Source organism: Schistocerca gregaria, chromosome 8, assembly GCF_023897955.1.
Source record: "Schistocerca gregaria isolate iqSchGreg1 chromosome 8, iqSchGreg1.2, whole genome shotgun sequence".
Taxonomy (NCBI): domain Eukaryota; kingdom Metazoa; phylum Arthropoda; class Insecta; order Orthoptera; family Acrididae; genus Schistocerca; species Schistocerca gregaria.
Genome location: NC_064927.1, coordinates 117,643,350 through 117,662,418, shown reverse-complemented (window position 1 = coordinate 117,662,418; position 19,069 = coordinate 117,643,350). Strand labels below are relative to the sequence as shown.

Here is a 19,069-nt window from a genome sequence, read left to right as displayed (position 1 = left end):
GTCTTGGATAATGAATGAGATAAAATGTTGAGCATGTTTAAAACTTGCTGTAAGTACTGTATAGTGTAACAGTCATGACACTCCATCACTCCAGTTACTGTATTTTAAAATTTAATCAACAGTACCAAAATAAAAAGACAGTATTCTGCACATAAAATTATATGAAGGTCTGCATTTTCTCCTATGTTTCTCTTTAAAATGTACCTGACACACTGAAAATATCTAACACACTTAACCACAAAACACCAGTAACGAATACACTATTATTCCATTTCTGTACTTTGAAAAATTTCACATATTGGAATTTAAGATCTAGTAGTCTAAGATTACAGCAGGGATAATGTTATTAAGTTATTTAACCAGTTATTTAACTTTCAAGTGCAGTGCTGTAACACATACTACAGTGTACTGTACTACTTAAGGTAATCTGTTATATTTGTTTGCTTTTTGTATCTAAGCTGTGTGTATGCATTTTGCATTTGACAATGTATTCGGTTTGGTATCTGATTTGAAACCAACACTCTGCAGAAAACAAGAGTTTGAAAATAAGTGTTGCATTGTTGCTAGTAATCCCAAAGTACATGTTGTTGTGGTCTTCAGACCAGAGACTGGTTTGATGCAGCTCTCCATGCTACTCTATCCTATGCAGGCCTCTTCATCTCCGAATAACTACTGCAATCTACATCCTTCTGAATCTGCATAGCATATTCATCTCTTGGTCTCCCTCTATGATTTTTACCCTTGATGCTTCCCTCCAATACTAAATTGGTGATGCCTTGATGCCTCAGAACATGTCCCACCAACCAATCCCTCTTCCTAGTCGAGCTGTGCCACAAATTCCTCTTCTCCCCAGTTCTATTCAGTACCTCCTCATTAGTTATGTCATCCACCCATCTAATCCTCAGCATTCTTCTGTAGCACTACATTTATAAAGCTTGTATTTTCTTCTTGTCTACACTGTTTACTGACAATATTTCACTTCCATACATGGCTATATAACAAACAAAAATGAACACTGGATGTTACAGCCAATATATTTCTCCAACAGTGAAATAAAAATAAATCAGATATGATAAGTCCCAATATGCGATGTCACATTACACAATTTTTTAAACATAGCACCTACATAGGATTTAGACAGGACCATTAGATTTCACTGTTATAGCCAATATGTTATTAAAAGTGCTGTCACTTTTAACAGTATCGACTATATAGTGTAATCCCACTTTCATGTTCCCAGCATCAATATTATCCTGCTGTCAACATTTTTTACTGCTCCCTTGAACTTTTCTATGTTCACAATGCTGATGTGCAATGGCTTTTGCATGCCATAAATAAAAACCCCACCTTTTACTCTTAATGAAATAATGTTCATGGAGAAAAACTAAAGAACTAAGCGACTGTCATAAAATGACATTCACAAGGCTTTGGCTTTGAAGCATTGAAACATTACACAGTTAATTTTCTTAAACACGGGACTTGATAGTTGTGAAGCAGTAGAAGTCATTAAATGTCTGAACAGATTTTGTCATGAGTGCTTTTTCTTCTAACAATGCTGACCTAACAATGAGTATATTATGAGTAGTGTTGTTTGAAGTTGTGTTATTGAATGAAGTGTCGGGATGGACTAAACTAAAGTATTAGTTTGAATGAATGGGAATTCACAAGGATAAACAGGAGCAATCATAATGCCTCTTCTAGATAATATACTACAGTAAATCCACAGTTACCACTACCTTCCACCATCTGCTGCACTCCATATTGGTTCGCTGTGCCAGCTGCACAAATAACTTTGTTGCACTAGCACTGAGCCATGGCTAACCATGACTGTGGGAACTGACACCAGATGCTCCACCATCAGCTTCCAGTGCAAGTCTACAAACCAGCTGTGTGCGTCAACTCAGAACTAAGCCACCAATGCTGGTGATGTCTACACTTGCCTACATCTAGGCCAATGCACAGCTTCCAGGATCAGTTTACACTGTGCTGTTAACTATTAGATAGTGTGCTGCCCTCGAGATTTGAACGTGTTGTTATGCTACACAGCTTTTGTATGACCTCCTGGTGTACTTCTATGTCATTATAAGTTGTGCTGTCATAGCCATATCAAATAAACAAATTCAAAAGCTAGTGTTCGTTTGTGTTGTGTGCCACAGCATATACAAACTAGTTGCAGACCATTGCAGATTAGGCACAATTTAGGAAAAATGTATGAACTACATGGAATACTATTTTGTAAAATAATGCAATAACTTTGGCTAGCAGGGAGACATTATCAAATAGTGTATGACATGTGTTCCGTTTTGGAAAATATAACACTTTCCAAGTTGGAGGCTAGGTTTGGACCTAATAGAACAGCTTAAGTCACTGTGAGTGAAACGAACACCAAGGCTATTTAAATACAATCAGGATGGTCACACACTATTGGCACTGCTTACGGAATACGTCCTGAGTTATGAACTGATGGCTACATTGGGACATGTGCAGAGAAGAGGGGAGAACTATGTGGGGAGAAGAATTGAAGACCTAGAAATCGAAGGACCAAGGAGAAGAGGAAGACCGAAACTGTGATGGAAAGACAAGGTAGCAGGGGACCTACTGGGGAAAGGATGATTCAGAGAAGAAACACTGGATAGGAATTTAAGGAAGAGAAGGATCCAGCAAAGCAACGCCAACCCCACATGACGTGGGAAAAGGCTGAGATGATGATGATGATGCTTACGTTGGGACCTTCTAGAATGGCAAAAATTTAACTGCACATTCTGTGCTACGTCATGTGCCCTAGAAGTACATTTCATTATGCTGCCATGTTTCTACATAGAGCTAATCTCATGGTGACATTCATGCAATGATCAACATTACCTGTCGTTAACTGCTGTCCCGCATTTTACATATTTTTTCTTAAAAATCATTTTTGGCATATAACATAGCAACTTTTATCATGTGAAGTTAGATGTATTTCCTGTCTACAGTTTGGTCCATGTATATGCATGCAACATTTGTCTGGGTCCTGTAATCACTTTCAGACAACTTTTGGAAGTATTTATGAAGTAGAAAACCGGGAGAAATTAAGATAACTATAAGTTTTTGGTAAAAAAATGTGAAATATCAATGTGTTCAAGAAATGTAAAACTTATGTAAGACCACAGTTTCAAATTAAAGGTCAGTTGAATTAATAAAATTAATTTTTTTTAAGTATGTGCTTAAAAATTATTCCCACTATTTACATTTTCCTGTAATTTGCACAATTTTTAAAATCCGTTAAAGGCGCAAAAGGCAATTTTCACAATGGTATTTGAATTTAATAGAGCATTAATGTGCAGTACTATGTCTGACACTTACTTCCCAATACACTTCTGATGTCAACAAAATTACCTGTTGCATACTCACTAGCCCCAAGAAAAACTAAGAAATTCTTTTACTTCTGTTACTGTAATTATATTTATTTTACTATCTCTTCAGTCCCACAGCAGAGAAAGTTTCCAACATAGCTGATAAAGGAATTGTAACACTACTTGTATTATTTTGCCATAATCAATTAATCAGAAATTTTTCATAATGTATTGAACAACAAAAAATCCAGGATGGAATAATGACAATACTATGGAAAGGATAGATTGGTATTCACTGTATAGTGGAACTGTTGAGTCACAGACACACATAGTGGTTTTGTTGTGCCCATCTGTGACTCAAAATTTTCACTATATGGTGAGCAGCAATCTATCCTTTTCATAATATTGACAAAATGTATTGACATTTATATCAACTGCCAGATTTGTATTCACAAATCTTATTTTCTGTTCCCAATATACACTGAAATACAGAACACTTCCTTCATTTTAGTGACCTGCAAATTCAACAGAATTTGTGAAGTAAAACAGACAACGAAAACTGCAAATAACTAGTATTATATATGTAATGAAAATAAAGACAAGAGAAAAAATCCAAACAGGAGCATAATAGTTGTTTCTATTTATGCTAATGATCACAGACCATGTGCTGCAATTTGGAAATAGAGCATTTATGCCACAAGAGTACCAAATTTGATCAGCTTCCTAGCTCCTACATAAAACAACAACAGTGTGTTAAAAATTTTGATGGTACAACTAAAACACAAAACAGTGTCAAAATAATATTGACAAATATGGTTGTCTCACATACCTAGACTGCTGTATGCCATTGTCTTGGCAAGCTTGTCATTTGTTTGTGCAGCAATGGATAAATGCTGCTCCTGATATCGAACAGCTTCTTCAAAGTTGCCGAGTGATTCATGCACTGTTCCCAGGTTTCCACAGGCACGCCCCTGTAGTGCCGCCAGTCCTAGCTCTTCTGCAGTGTCAAGGTCAGCCTGGTGGTACCTGAGTGCTGTTGCATATTCTCCCATCTGCTGGTAGACAGTACCCAACCCACATGCAGCATCTGCTTCTGCCACCTTGTCTTTCAGTTCCCTGTTATGATGTAACATACGATGTTGCTCAAACATAATCACACAACAAAGATCCATGAACATTGGTAACCTTCTTAACTATGTTAGAACTTATAAAAATTTCAAAGATCTGTAACTTTTTCCATTAAATCTTAACATAAATTGTGGAAAACGTTTTGTAAGACATGTCTATTGAACAACACTGACAAAACAACAGCCATGAAGAAGACTATTACAGCTGATGTCTGCCTAGTATTAGCTAAAATGAAATGTTATCACTGTTTTCGTTTACTTTGTAACAGGCAGTTATGAGTGTCGTTAGCTCACTTCTTTTCAGAAATATGTATAATTGGCATATATGATTAAAAATCATAATCCTCTCTAACACTTTGTGTGAAATCTGTATAAGTGAAGGAAATTAAATGTACAGTACAATGTTTATACACTGTGGTAAAGAATTTCATCAGTTCTTAAAGATCACAGATACATAACAGCAACTAAAACATGTCAAAAAATTGAAACTGGTATCTGGGTACAAGGTAATCAAGCTATTTTCCAACATGCTATAATCACAAGTTATATGTCAAAAGATATGTTTTTAAGAGATCTTTCCTTTGCACTCACATAGATTAAAGCAAAAATTGATGAATATTGTTAATTAAACTGAAAATTGAAGTACGGTAAAAGGCGTTGGAATATAACATGTAAGGGTGCATTTTCCTTTTATAGTCAATGACAGGCAGCATACTCTGGTGATGCGAGTGTAGCGATCTCTAGTGTATTGTCAACATCCAGCAAGCAGGCTAATTTTACTTGTGTGGATCGAGAATGTTTCACATACTTTTTACACTAATCATGTAGTCATTACGTTGTGGCACTGTAGAGGCGACCAGCAACTTACGCTGTCATCTTAGGTTCCTACCTAACCACACTCTAAGAAATAACTACATATTCAGAAATTAACAGTCAAATATTTATTTTCTCCTTTGTTCTCTAATCAGATGGAAATGTTAAATAAGACTGAATATTGCAGAACATAATTTTGTTATGTTCATAACAAAGTGTTAACAATGCTAAGATGGAAAAAAATGTTCGTATGTAGCATGATGCAAACTTATCACCTCTAACTCAGTAAACTACAATGTTACAGTAATTATTAAGCGACAGATAAATCTCGATTATCATGATATTTTTGATGCTTTATTAATTGACATTTGATGATAAGGATGATGTGTTTGTGATACATTTTCAATGCAGCACTGCTTTTAAATAGCATACTTTGACATATGCACTACAAAGGAAATGAATAATTGAAATGCATGAAGTTCACACAGGTGTCATTCACAGAAGCTCGCCAAAATCTATGGCTGAAAATCTGTTAGTTATGTCACAACTGCAAAAAGTAGTATGAAGTTTATGCAACCCTCCATTATGTATTTTAGGGTGGTGGGTGGGTGCACTGGGTGTTGGGTGATGTAACAAGTCGCCAGCCAACAAGAGTTTGCTAGCCGGAAATGGCCATTGTTCCCTTCATTCTGACCAAACATGTTCTTCAAGACTCGGTGTTTGAATTTAAAAGGTTGACAAAAGAATACTGCTGCTGAATTTAGTACATCAGTACATACGAAAAGACGAGGCCGAGTTGTAAGTGGCACAAGAAACGGTGGCAGCTTGGCCTCTTTGTCAAATATTGGCTCGGTCCAGAACACTTCGCCTCGACTGTCCTGTTTCTCCATTGCTGCCACAACCTAGCAGTAGCTGTATCATAATTGCGTGGTGAGTCTTAATGCTACAAGTTGTGTTGGCAATGCTGATCGTTGATTACGTCAGCATTACCTCTCTCCCATCTCCCCTCTCTGCAAAGGCCTAAAATATTCCCTAACTTCGCCACCATCTGTGGTGTGACCCATTTGCCTTTTTGTGCTACTTATAGCTCATTGAGTCACATGAAAATCAATAAGAAGAAAACAGGACAAAGTCTAATGAGACATTGAGTAAGAACATAGAATCGAGGTACACCTTACTAGGAAGAAACATGAAATCAGGGAATTTTTAGCATTGATCTTGCGTGTTTTTCACAGGGAATTTATGGCACAGAATTGTGAAAAATGTAAAAATCAGATAACATAAAACTGAAGTTCCACTGTATATATATACTCTACAAACCACCTTGAGGTGTACGGCAGAGTACACATCCGTTATTAGGGCTTCTTCCCATTCTATGCGCGTATGATTGTTTGAATGCCTCTGTGTGTGCAGTAATTATTCTAATCTTATCCACAAAATCCGTATGTGAGCGATACGTAGGGGGTTTATATATTTTTCTGTCACTTTTTAATCCTATATTTTGAAAGGCGTGACTTAATATACTATGACTGTATGTAAAATTAACAAAAACAACTTCACCCATGAAAAACTGTAATGAGAAAAGGGTCATATGAAATTCCTGCTGGCAAGCATGTAATGTATAGGATTTAAGTTCACACAGAAAAATCTATGGCTTCAAGATAATGAATCTGTCACTGAAAGAATAACTTTATAAGAAAATTGAAGCTAAATCACAATATTTAATGAATGCTGAAGAAAGAATGTCCATTTTGCATGACTGTATAGTACAAGTTACAACTGATGGTTCACTTTTCTTTGATATGTTTAAATTTTTCGTTGAGGTTTGGCCTCTATTACAGAGGTGTGATCAGTGTGCTTAACATACAATAATCACATAAGTATGTGACGAAGTAAGATACCACACTTAAGAAAACTTACCTGGCAATGGCAAGCTGATGTTCCAGGCAAGAGATAGCTTGTTCAAAATGACCCAGGGTACTGTGTATGTGACCAAGCTCACCATATGCAGATGCTTTAGCTTCAGGGCTTCCAAGTTCATGTGCAACAACTAGTCTTTTTTCAAAGCACACTAACGCTTGCTGCAGGTTTCCTAGGCACTTGTGGGAATGACCTAACCCACGATAAGCACGTTCCTGGTCACGAAGACTTTTCAACTTTAATCCAATTGAAAGATGTTGTTCATGACATTTCACAGCTTCTTCAAAATCACCCAAAGCATCATAACAGTCACCCAGATTGCCAAACGCTCGACCCTGTTGAATAAAATACTTTTTATCAATCCACTTTACATGAATTTATAAGATGCAACCTTATTTGTAAATATGGTTATCCAGTATTTTTCCTTGATCTGTCACCTAATATATTCATAACCTGTTAGCTGCTGAGGGTATAACTCCACATAAACATAGCATTAGAGAAAAAATTTCTGTAAAATGAGCACTTGATAATGAAATATAAAAGTGTAATTGTTTCAATTCAGAATGCAGACCGTGTTATTTAGTCAGCTCGGTGTAAAGAATCCTAATTTATGCGTAATAGCCACAGCACTGTTTGATAATGGAAACATCACAGACTTGGAGATAAATCAACTAGAAATATAACCTAAATTATTTAAAAACTGACTTCTGAATATATTATGCTATGATCATTGCTCAAATATCAGAATTAATTAATATTCAAGTTATACTACTGCCATTACCTAAGAGAGCGATACACATTGATAATGTAACTAAAGTCACATAATGAAGTACTCTGAAACGCTTTGTGCTTTGCACTTAGGATTGACTTGATAACATAAAATTAAAAAATAAATAAAATACGTTCACCAATTGTTATGAATGAGAAATACACTGTCATCTCCTGCCTGATGAAAAAAACTCACACAAGTTACACAATTATTTAATTGGATACATAAAAAATCTACTCACCAAGCAGCAACAGAACACACACATAAAAGACTGTTGTGATAGGCAAGCTTTCAGAGCCAGTGACTCCTTTTTCAGGAAGAAGAGTTGAAGGGGGAGGATGAAGGCTGAAGAAAAAGACCTCATAAGTCTAGGAAAAGAAGTAGATTTTGGGAAAGTTACCCAGAACTGCAGGTCAGGGGAGACATCCTGTACAGGATGAGAAGGAAAGACTGAGAATGAAACATCACCTATCCCATCAAAGGCAGGGCTACCTGTGAAATCAGTCATGTAATCTACAAGCTAAGCAGCAACCAGTGTGCTGCATTCTATGTGGGCATGACAACCAACAAGCTCTCTGTTCACATGAATGGCCACCAACAAACTGTGGCCAAGAAACAAGTGGACCACCCCATTGCTGAGCATGCTGCCAAACATGACATCCTTCAGAATGAGATTTTTATTCTGCAGCGGAGTGTGTGCTGATATGAAAGTTTCTGGCAGATTAAAACTGTGTGCTGGAGCGAAACTTGAACTCAGGACATTTGCCTTTGCCTTTACCTTTGCCTTTGCAAAGGTCCCGAGTTCGAGTCTCCGTCCGGCACACAGTTTTTTAATCTGCCAGGAAGTTTCATGACATTCTTCATTTCAATAACTGCTTCACAGCCTGTACCATATGGATCCTTCGTACCAACACCTGCTTTTCTGAACAGCACAGGTGGGAACTTTCCCTGTAATATATCCTATGTTCCCGTAATCCTACTGGCCTCAACCTTCGTTAGTCACTGTCCTCTCCCATCCAGCTCCTTCTCTGTTCCCTTTCCAGCACAACACAGCTCTCATTCCTCCATTGTATGCAGTCTTTTTACTTCTCTCTACTCCCCCTTCCCCCCTCCCCACCTCTCAGCTCCCTCCATCTAACCTCCTGACTGCACACAGCTGGCCAATCCTCTTTCCACCTTATCCCTCCATGCTGCCCCACAGCACATCAGTGTCCATCACACCTACCCTACTATCCCTCCTCCTACCCACCCCAGCCTCCTCCTTACCCTCACTCAGTCATCACTCCCATCATGCACCGGTGCTACTGCTCGCAGTGTGGCCTCAGTTGCCTGAGACTGCAGTAATGTGTGTGTGAACTGCGTTTGCTGTCTAATTCTGATGAAGGCTATACTGGCTGAAAGCTATTATTTGTGACAGTCTTTTTGTTGTGCCTATCTGCGACTCAGTATCTCCTCTATATGGTAATTACCAACTTTCCTTTTCACAATATTGTTACATTCCACACTGGATTTTCCATTGTTTTTAGAACCCAACATACCTTATCTAATAGTGCTGTGGATGAAGAAAGTTGCTCTAGTGTAGCAAGCTGCTGCTCCAGATATCCTATTGCATCTTCATAGTGACCCATGTTAAGACGGGCAATTCCAAGGTTACCAAAAGCCTGTGCTTCCACTGCATTGTCTTTCAGCTCTTTTGCCCTTTCCAGCTGTTCCTGGTAGCACTTCATGGCATTTGTATAGTTGCCAAGTGACATGTGAACAGCTCCTAGATGCCCATGTGCACGACACTCTCCCTTGAGATCACCCATCTCCTGTCGGAGAGTTAGTTCCTATGAAAAAGAGGAAATATTTGATTAAAAACTACTCTCTATGAAGTAAACATCATGTGAAAGTAATATGAGTGAAATTATAGTTCTTCAGAATTATCCAGTTATCATCACTACTTTTACTTATGCAACTCTCTCTCTCTCTCTCTCTCTCTCTCTCTCTCCCACTCTCAATGTGTGTGTGTGTGTGTGTGTGTGTGTGTGTGTGTGTGTGTGTGTGTGTGTGTGTGTGTGTGTGTCATTATTATCTTACCCAGCTCACTCAAAATTACATTTCTTCTCCATTAAAGGCTTAGATTAAAGAGACACATTGTTAAATATACTCACAGGAATATATCATCACTTACCTCGCTAATTACTTCCTCATTTTTACTTATCTCAATGACTGTACTGCACTATACTACACTATGCGTTATCAGAAGATAACTTTCCCTGAAACCTTCAAACTATCCACGTTAGCAGTCACCTGCATGAAACCTGAATCGAGTAAATGTCAGTTCCATAGGTGACATGTTATTCTGAGACTAAATCTAAAAAGAAATTTTTGATTCTGGTTCAGACTGATTCTATTAACAGCTGGAAATAGTCGTGAAGCTAGAAGCAGATTACATTTATGGGTTCTGAAACATGGTTTCATAAATTTTAGATAGTGCTGAGAAGTATGAAATCTGTCAAAAATGAAGCAAAACGTGTAACTATTAATATACGAATCTAACCTGAGTGTGGTATCCGAGAGCCTTGTCAAAGCACCGGAGCAATCTGTGGCCAAGCCCCAGAGCCCCATATGCAGCTGCTTCAAGGCCCCGATCGCGGCCTTGCCGTGCAAATGTCAGCTGCCTTTGGTACATCTTCACAGCCTCTTCTACATCACCCATCTTGATAAGCACATCACCAATATTACCAAGCGCTCGGAATTTGCCTGGGAGGTGCTTCATCATATGAGCTATGGCTGTAAAGAGGAATGGCTTCAAGCTACCATCAGACATGAAAACACAATTTATATGCAGTGCAAATGTAATAAACTTGCAAGAGATGTGATAGTAAAAAAGTCTTGCGCAGAATATAAATAATGTAAGGAGTAAAAGTACCCACTCATCAAGCAGTTGAGGCACTGAGCACTCCACAGACACATAAACAAAGCTGAAGTCATTGTTGAGATTTGCACAAGGTTCTTAATCAGAACTAACTAAAAAAAACAGACATGTACAGCTACACTGCTCCCACCGGATGCGTTGTTCAGTGCTGCAGCCCAACTGGAAATATTTAGCCTACAGTGGTGGCACAATGTACCTGACAGGGACAGTGTAGCTGTGCAAATGTATGTGTATGTTTTTGTTAGTTAGTTCTCATTAAGAATATTGCTCAAAATGTCATGATGCACATTCAATATGTCATTCTTGAGCTGTAAATGTCACTTCTAGCTGTATTGGGATACTTGGCATGACCATTACAGAAACACATTTTTGCTAGTCACTTCTTGAGATTGACAACAAAATTCTTTTAACATAACGAGTGTAATGACATACCAACACAAGAGCAGTTTATGAAAACTACTATTTTGTCCTTATTAGATAAGAGCATTATGTTCATTTTTTTCTTTTTTCCCAGTACCTGCATAATACACTGGTCAAAAAATATTTCATAGAGCGTAGTGTAAATTTAGTAGTGCAATAAGCAATACTTCATTCACACAGGCAGTACAACGTGTCATCCCTTCGCCTGTATCAGAAGCTGGTACACATAAAATGGGCAAGAATTTATGAACACTTGACACATGCCCAGTGAGTTCAATCTATTTTCATGCATAAAGTTTTGCAATGCATTATGTTGGTGACATTTTAAAGTGAAGAGAAAGTTGATAGCATTAGTGAGTGTAAGTAAATCAAAACTGAGTACAACAGACAACTATGAACTACATTCCATATTACTTAACAAAGGAAGTGTAATTAACTGAAATGTAACATTCATGTATTCTAATATAAGTACTGTACTATCAGAAATGACAACACAAATTAAGTAATAAAACATTAAAGTTCTAATTTACCTAGGAAATATTTTTGGCATTCAAGTGCAGTTTCTAAATTTCCCAAGGCAAGATGGGCCAAACCAAGGTTACAGTATGCACGTCCCATGTTCATCTTGTCTTGTAAGTCTTTGGCAAGTGCTAGATCCTGATCGTAGTAACGAACTGCTTCACGATAATTACCCAAACAGTAATGGGCATATCCCAGGAAGTGACATGCTTTGGATTCCCCTTCGATATCATGTAATTCCTGGACAGAAAACATCAATGTAACTGTGTTATTACTGCTTAAAAAAGTTCCATTGCATACTTGTGTAAACACTAAAGAGAAAATATAGTAAAGAATGACATATTCTTTACGACAACAAAATTACAGCACACATATTGTATATAATTTAAATGGAATGAAAATATTCTCAATGCAGGAGGGCAGCATTATATGACAAAATGCTGTTGTTTAGACTGCTGTGTATAATTAATGTGATACATTATATTAATTCTAGAGATGGTTTTAAGTATGTCTTCCTCATTTACCAGTAAAATCTACACCACCTTAGGTTATTCTATTAGGTTTGTGCTGTAAATAGAATTATTACGGTGAAAGATCTGTGACATGTTCTAGTTACAATGAGTATCATTCATTATACTACATTAATATTCTACATTATATTTACCTTTGTTGCACAATTTTCTACTTAAATATTCAAACAAAAAGCACTGTTGCAATACTTCTATTGCTTTCTTTGCTTGTTTAATTTGTCATATTGTATTTACACATTATGGCCTTAAGTTCATGTTACTTTTTCTCTGTTTACACTAAAATGATGGTTTGAGAAAACTCTGGTTAGAGTTCAGTACAGGCTAGAGGTCTATGATATGCAACTGTATTGCACTCTACACAAAGTGGAATGGATGATATAACTAGACACAGCATAGTGAATGCCAGGATAATGTAGATAATCTAAGAAAAATACTTCTTAAACTAACTATATATCATTCATCTGTCATATTTAAGACTTTTAAGTTTAATATATGAGATAATTGACTCTTGAAAATCAACAGGCCTTGTCAGTTGGTTTGTAGGCTAGAGCTAGTGTGTGGGCTGTTAGTACTCTCTGTTAGTTGCTAAGTAGGAATGTCACTATTTTATGACAGTTTTAGAGACTGCGCCTACTCTGGTCCAAGTAACAGAAGTGGCCACTTGGGGTGCCAAGCCTAGAGAGGCACCAGAGTTGCCCAAGTGCAAAATTTTTAGAAGTCTTACCAAGGACCCAAGGAAAGGTAATTAATGTGCAAGGAAATGGGCCAGAGTGGACAGGGTGAAATGATATGCTGCTCGTGTGGAAAAATGTTTTCAAACTGACCATATGTAAATAAAATAGAAAGAAACTTCCACATGGGAAAAATATATTAAAAACAAAGATTCCAAGACTTACCAAGCGGGAAAGCGCCGGCAGACAGGCACATGAACAAAACACACAAACACACACACAGAATTACGAGCTTTCGCAACTGGCAGTTGCTTCGTCAGGAAAGAGGGAAGGAGAGGGAAAAATGAAAGGATGTGGGTTTTAAGGGAGAGGGTAAGGAGTCATTCCAATCCCGGGAGCGGAAAGACTTCCCTTAGGGGGGAAAAAAGGTCAGGTGTACACTCGCACACACCCACACATATCCATCCGCACATACACAGACACCGTGTCTGTGTATGTGCGGATGGATATGTGTGGGTGTGTGCGAGTGTACACCTGACCTTTTTTCCCCCCTAAGGGAAGTCTTTCCGCTCCCGGGATTGGAATGACTCCTTACCCTCTCCCTTAAAACCCACATCCTTTCATTTTTCCCTCTCCTTCCCTCTTTCCTGACGAAGCAACTGCCAGTTGCGAAAGCTCGTAATTCTGTGTGTGTGTTTGTGTGTTTTGTTCATGTGCCTGTCTGCCGGCGCTTTCCCGCTTGGTAAGTCTTGGAATCTTTGTTTTTAATATATGACCATATGTAAAGATAAACAAAATCTAAAGTAAGCCTATATGAGGTCCATTAATCTGTTGTATTTTATTTTAGTGACTAATTAACACAGCTGCATATGTGCATGCTAAAATGCTGAAAACATGGCTGGATTTACAAGAATGTTCAATTGCAGTAATATGCAGTAAGTCTATTTTTTAAGTTTACATATGTACTTAGCGCAGCTGAATACTAAGTGTAGACTGACAGTGACAAAAATTTGCCAGTGCCTATAGCTTCAATTCAAAGTGTAGCATTTAAGAGCATATGATGCAGACCACTGAAAGGAAAATAAGTGTTGCAAGTCTTGAGGTGCAATGAACACTTTACCTGAGAAAGCATTAGGTAATTCTCATAGAAGGGCACAGCCTGAGCAAATTCACCTCTCGACGACAAGCAGTTGGCTAGATTTAACAGAGCACAAGCTTCACCTGCAGTGTCTTTAAGCTCACGGGCTGTATTGAGATGAGCACGATAATGAAGTAGTGCCATTTCGTGTGCACCCAAAGCTTGATAAGCAACTGCCAGGTTTCCGTGTGTTGACGCTTCTGAACTGCGGTCGTTCACTTCTTTCGATATCGTCAGCTCCTGTTTGTGGTACTTGATAGCCTACAGAAAACAGAACAGTTCTGTAAGTAGATTAATCTAAAATTCATTAATTTGAATTTAAAAAGTTAGCAAAGGTACAGTATCAGTTCTGGAACTTCATTATGTAATAAAACTACATAAGTCTCTTCATAATTAATTTCTGGTTTGTTATTAATGCATTATATGCCTTATTTTTTATTTTCCATTTACTGATGAGGTTATAAAGAGCAGGAAATACATTTTAACAAAATAGTATATTATTTATTTGTTTCCAGTTTAATAAGTTTCATACCTGCTCATAGTATCCCATAGCACTGTACGCATTTCCAATGTTGCCATAAGCACGACCCATGCCAGCACGGTCATGCAGCTGTCTTGCAATGCTGAGATGAGCCTGGTGTAGTTTGAGAGCAGCATCATGTTCCCCCAGCAACTGGTAGACAATACCTAAATTCGAACATGCCCTCCCTTCTCCAACTTTATCTCGTGATGCAAGTGCCATATCCAACTGACGTTCGTGCCAGCGTTTTGCCTGAATTATAAAAAACAAAATGAAAATACGTTTAAAAAACTTAAAAATACATTCACAGTTTGGTTGTTGCACTCATTCTTACTAGAATCTAAACTTCGAGACTTCAGATACCACTGTGCCATTCTCCTATTTGGATTTCAAGAGTTTGTCTTGTAATGAATATGTATGAGCTGTCTTTAGCATAGGTAGCTTGCCAGGATAATAAATATTTGTAACAGAGTTAACACCTGAGTGCTAGACCATGACTTAAATATGGATATTAATCTTTTAAGAGAGCACTTACTTATTTTAAAATGCCAGAACATTATGTTATGAACAATGCTAAGAAAAGATCAACACAATCAAACATTATCTGGAAGACAAACAAAAAATTTAAATACTTATCTTCAGAGTGCAGGATAGCACTCTCCAAGCTACAACTAACAATGAAGAAGTTCCCACAAATATTAGTCAAGAAAATAGAGAAAAGAAACAACTATATATGAAAATTCTAGTCACTGGTGGAAATATCTTGAATATAAGTTGTGTATCTATACACACACATAATTGTTAATTTTCACAACTTAGTTCAAGTTGTGAAAATTTAACCATGATGAATATCAGCTTACTACTTTTGTATTTAAAATAATTCTGCAGTTTCTACTTTTGTCTTGTTAAAAAATATTGAGGAATAACAAATTTATAACTGAAACAAACCTGGGCATAATCTCCAGCACAGCGAGCTGCATGTCCAAGGCCAGCATAGGCACGAGCCTCAACGGCGCGGTCTCCAAGCTCCTGCGCAATGCGTAGCACATTCTCATGGAATGCTATCGCCTGGCCAAAGTTGCGTCGGTAGTGATGTGAAGAACCAAGATTGCTGTACGCACGTGCTTCTTCCACCTGCATATTACGCTTTTCATTATGCACTTTTCACATATTACTACTACTACTACACTACAATGGAAGGCATAAGTATATTTCACAGTAGAAACAGATAAATCTGCTGCTACTTGAATATTATAAATATCTTATTCTGTAACTTTTAACAAGGATGCCGTGAAATCAAAAATCCTATGTCCCGCAAACATCTCTAAAAACCCATGTGTTAAAGAAACTAATGATAATTCTTGCTTATAAAAGTGTTATGACATTATTATAAACAATTTACCTTGAGAGGACACCTGATATTTTTTGATGTAAAGGAAGATAAAGAGTTTTGGAATAAATAACTACGGGGATTCTGAGTAACATATTAGGTTAACAACAGTAAATACATGTGTGCTTATCTTACATTTCTAGTGACTAAGATATAATCCATCAGTTTCAGATTTCATTGGGAAAATTATCGTTTCTGAACAGCTGTCACAGTCATTCTAAAAATACAGAAGAAGATAGTTAGAAGAATGTTCACAGCTGGTTGCAATGGACACTGCCATCCTCTCTTTATCAACTTGAAAATACTGACAATTATCAAACTCTACATTTATGTTGCACTATTTTATGTTAAGAGCAAACATCATCAGATGCAAAGAAAAATTTGACATTCCAAGGTACAGACTAAGAAGACATAGGCAGTCCCAACAAAATAATTAGTCTAAATATTTTAACAAATTCCCAGATTCTAGTCATTCTGTATCCTTAGTATCCTTAATCAACCCCAACATTAAGGCTTACAGCTAATGTGCGCAGTATTCTTATTTTTTGTCAGAATTGTACTGTAAAAAACACATGACTTGTTTAATGAAGAAGCCTATTTTGCTTTACTGGTCAGTGGCAAATGAAGAGTTGAATTGAATGTGATAATTATCATTAAATATTTTGGACATTCATATTAATTTCAATGAAATAGTACGAGTGTCCAATAAATTTCAAAATAAGTGACAACAGCTACAAAACCTTTCAGTCCTTTTGTCTTTCACTGTGAGGCAAAACACTTTATCTTGAGAGTAGAACTTCTAACCCATAATGTCTTGGTCTTGCACAAAAACATTGCAGCCTTTTTTCCTGTTCCCATTAAGCATTTCATTCTCTTAATTTTCTCACACAAAGCATTTTATCAAATTACTACAGAGTAAATGCAATTTATGTGGTATGCTGTAACATTAAAAACATCTTGCAGCAGTTGATATAATCCAAAAAATATAATATGTGATTGGAGGGGGGGGGGGGGGGGGAGGAGAGAATATCAGCAGCTAGTTGTGGTAAAACTTAGGAGACGCATGGTTATGTAAAGTAAAGAAAGTGCTCAGCTGCGAAGTGAAGCTACAAAGACAACAATATTGGACTAGATACCACGATGGGACTATTTTCTCTCAGGCACATATTAAAATTTCAATTTCATTGCCCATTTTATTACTAGGTAATATAACTAAAAAGAACAGTCACAGAGTAAGCAACATAATATCAAACCTGATTTCCTAGACGCCTTGCAAGCCTTAGGTGCTGTGTATGACAGTCAACAGCACTCTCAAATTCCCCCATTGCTAAGTACACTGCACCGACATTTCCAATTTCTCGTGCTTCTTGCAGTCGATCACCCATTTGCTTGACTAGTTGCACACACTGCTTGTGTGATGCCAATGCATTTGGGTAGTCTCCAATTGCAGTGTACACATGACCTGCAAAGAGAATGTTAATTAATATCCAAGTTCCTCCCAAAATACCTACTTAAGCTGTTAGTGGAAACAGCTACTGCATTATTCTTGCATAATTCTGACATTCCTGGTGTTATAAAAATCTAATTATTAATGCAAATGTAATAAAGAAATATGAGGGGAATGGACAGGGGCACTTTATGAGATGGGCTGAGGATTTGAATCAAAAAGGAAAAGAGATAAACTACATGTGGTTTGTAAGATTGGAAACACATTCATGATTTTTTTCCTTCTCAAGGTGTTAAAAGTGATAAATATACTTTTAAATAAACACAAATATAAATGAGGCATATTCACCAAAAGCAGGAACCATGTGTGATCTACTGGATGCTAAATAAATAAATAAACAAATAAATAACAGGAAAAGAAAACAGTCTACTTTACACACTACTTTTTCATTTTATGATTTGCTTTCTCCTCATGAGATTTCCACTATTTCACCAATGCAATGTCTTCTGATTTGATTGTCTTCAACCAGCATACCACTAATATATTCTCTTCTCTTTATATCATCTTCATATCCACAGTTTAGCACTGTACCTCACAACACCCTGGCCACCTCTTCCACATAGTTGCTTCATTTCTGTTGGCTTTATTGACTTTCTGTCAGAACCAAGCAAGAAGGCATAATGGATAAAGCACTGGACCCTCATCCAGAAAGAATAGGATTTGAATTGCCGTACAGCAATTCAGATTTACATTTTCATGAGTTTTATAAATTGCTTAATATGACTGATGAGATAATTCATTTGGGAAGGAAATGGATGACTTCGTCCCCAACCTTAGTCCAATCTGTGTTTTTGCTCTATCTCTAACGATCATTTGGCCAACAAAACATTAAATCCTAATCTACCTTTCTAGTAAAGCTTTCTAACCCGGGGCACAAACCCACTGGTCTTCTTCACCAGCCAGTTTTATAAATTGCTTATCCACATCTGATATGGCTCCATAAGCCACATTTAGGCATGCTTCACTGGCTAAAATACTTTTACACTACAACATCTTTTACATTCTAGATACAATAACAGCTTTGATTGATAGTCTTTGATTAACGTCAAACATGACTAGAACTCCTACATGTGAAACAGATGACCAGCAAAACACCTAGTCTGCTTTACAGCAGTTTTGTGTAGAAAAATAAACTGCTTACTAAAATGTGAGATGATATAATATGGAAACAGGACACTTCAAGCAAAAATGTTATCAATATTTCGTCAATTATTAGACACATGAACTTAAAATACCAGAGGCATACGTATGACACCATGAAGTAAACCTTCCATAGCAAATTCTTTTTTATCTTGACTTGTAAGCTTTGAAATATCAACTAAATATGCAGAAAAATCTTATAATCAACCAAAAGACCAAAAAATGTTAAATTTAGTACAACTAATCTTAATGCATGACTTAAAGTAGAATACATCCTCTCTCTCTCTCTCTCTCTCTCTCTCTCTCTCTCTCTCTCCTTTTATTACCAATTTAAACTACCGAAGTGGTGACCA

The 19,069-nt window shown here is 37.1% G+C and overlaps 1 protein-coding gene across 1 annotated transcript in view; it reads right to left on the bottom strand.

The window, feature by feature from the left end:
* Window positions 1-19,069, bottom strand: part of LOC126284232 (tetratricopeptide repeat protein 28) — a 778,784-nt gene that overhangs the window by 57,243 nt on the left and 702,472 nt on the right. Inside the window, exons 6-14 of the mRNA XM_049983010.1 lie at window positions 17,323-17,531; window positions 15,628-15,813; window positions 14,692-14,931; window positions 14,142-14,420; window positions 11,832-12,060; window positions 10,504-10,736; window positions 9,500-9,790; window positions 7,193-7,527; window positions 4,162-4,448 (exon numbers count right to left, since the gene is read on the bottom strand). Of these exons, the coding sequence (XP_049838967.1) occupies window positions 4,162-4,448; window positions 7,193-7,527; window positions 9,500-9,790; window positions 10,504-10,736; window positions 11,832-12,060; window positions 14,142-14,420; window positions 14,692-14,931; window positions 15,628-15,813; window positions 17,323-17,531 (2,289 nt within the window). The remainder of the gene's footprint in view (window positions 1-4,161; window positions 4,449-7,192; window positions 7,528-9,499; window positions 9,791-10,503; window positions 10,737-11,831; window positions 12,061-14,141; window positions 14,421-14,691; window positions 14,932-15,627; window positions 15,814-17,322; window positions 17,532-19,069) is intronic.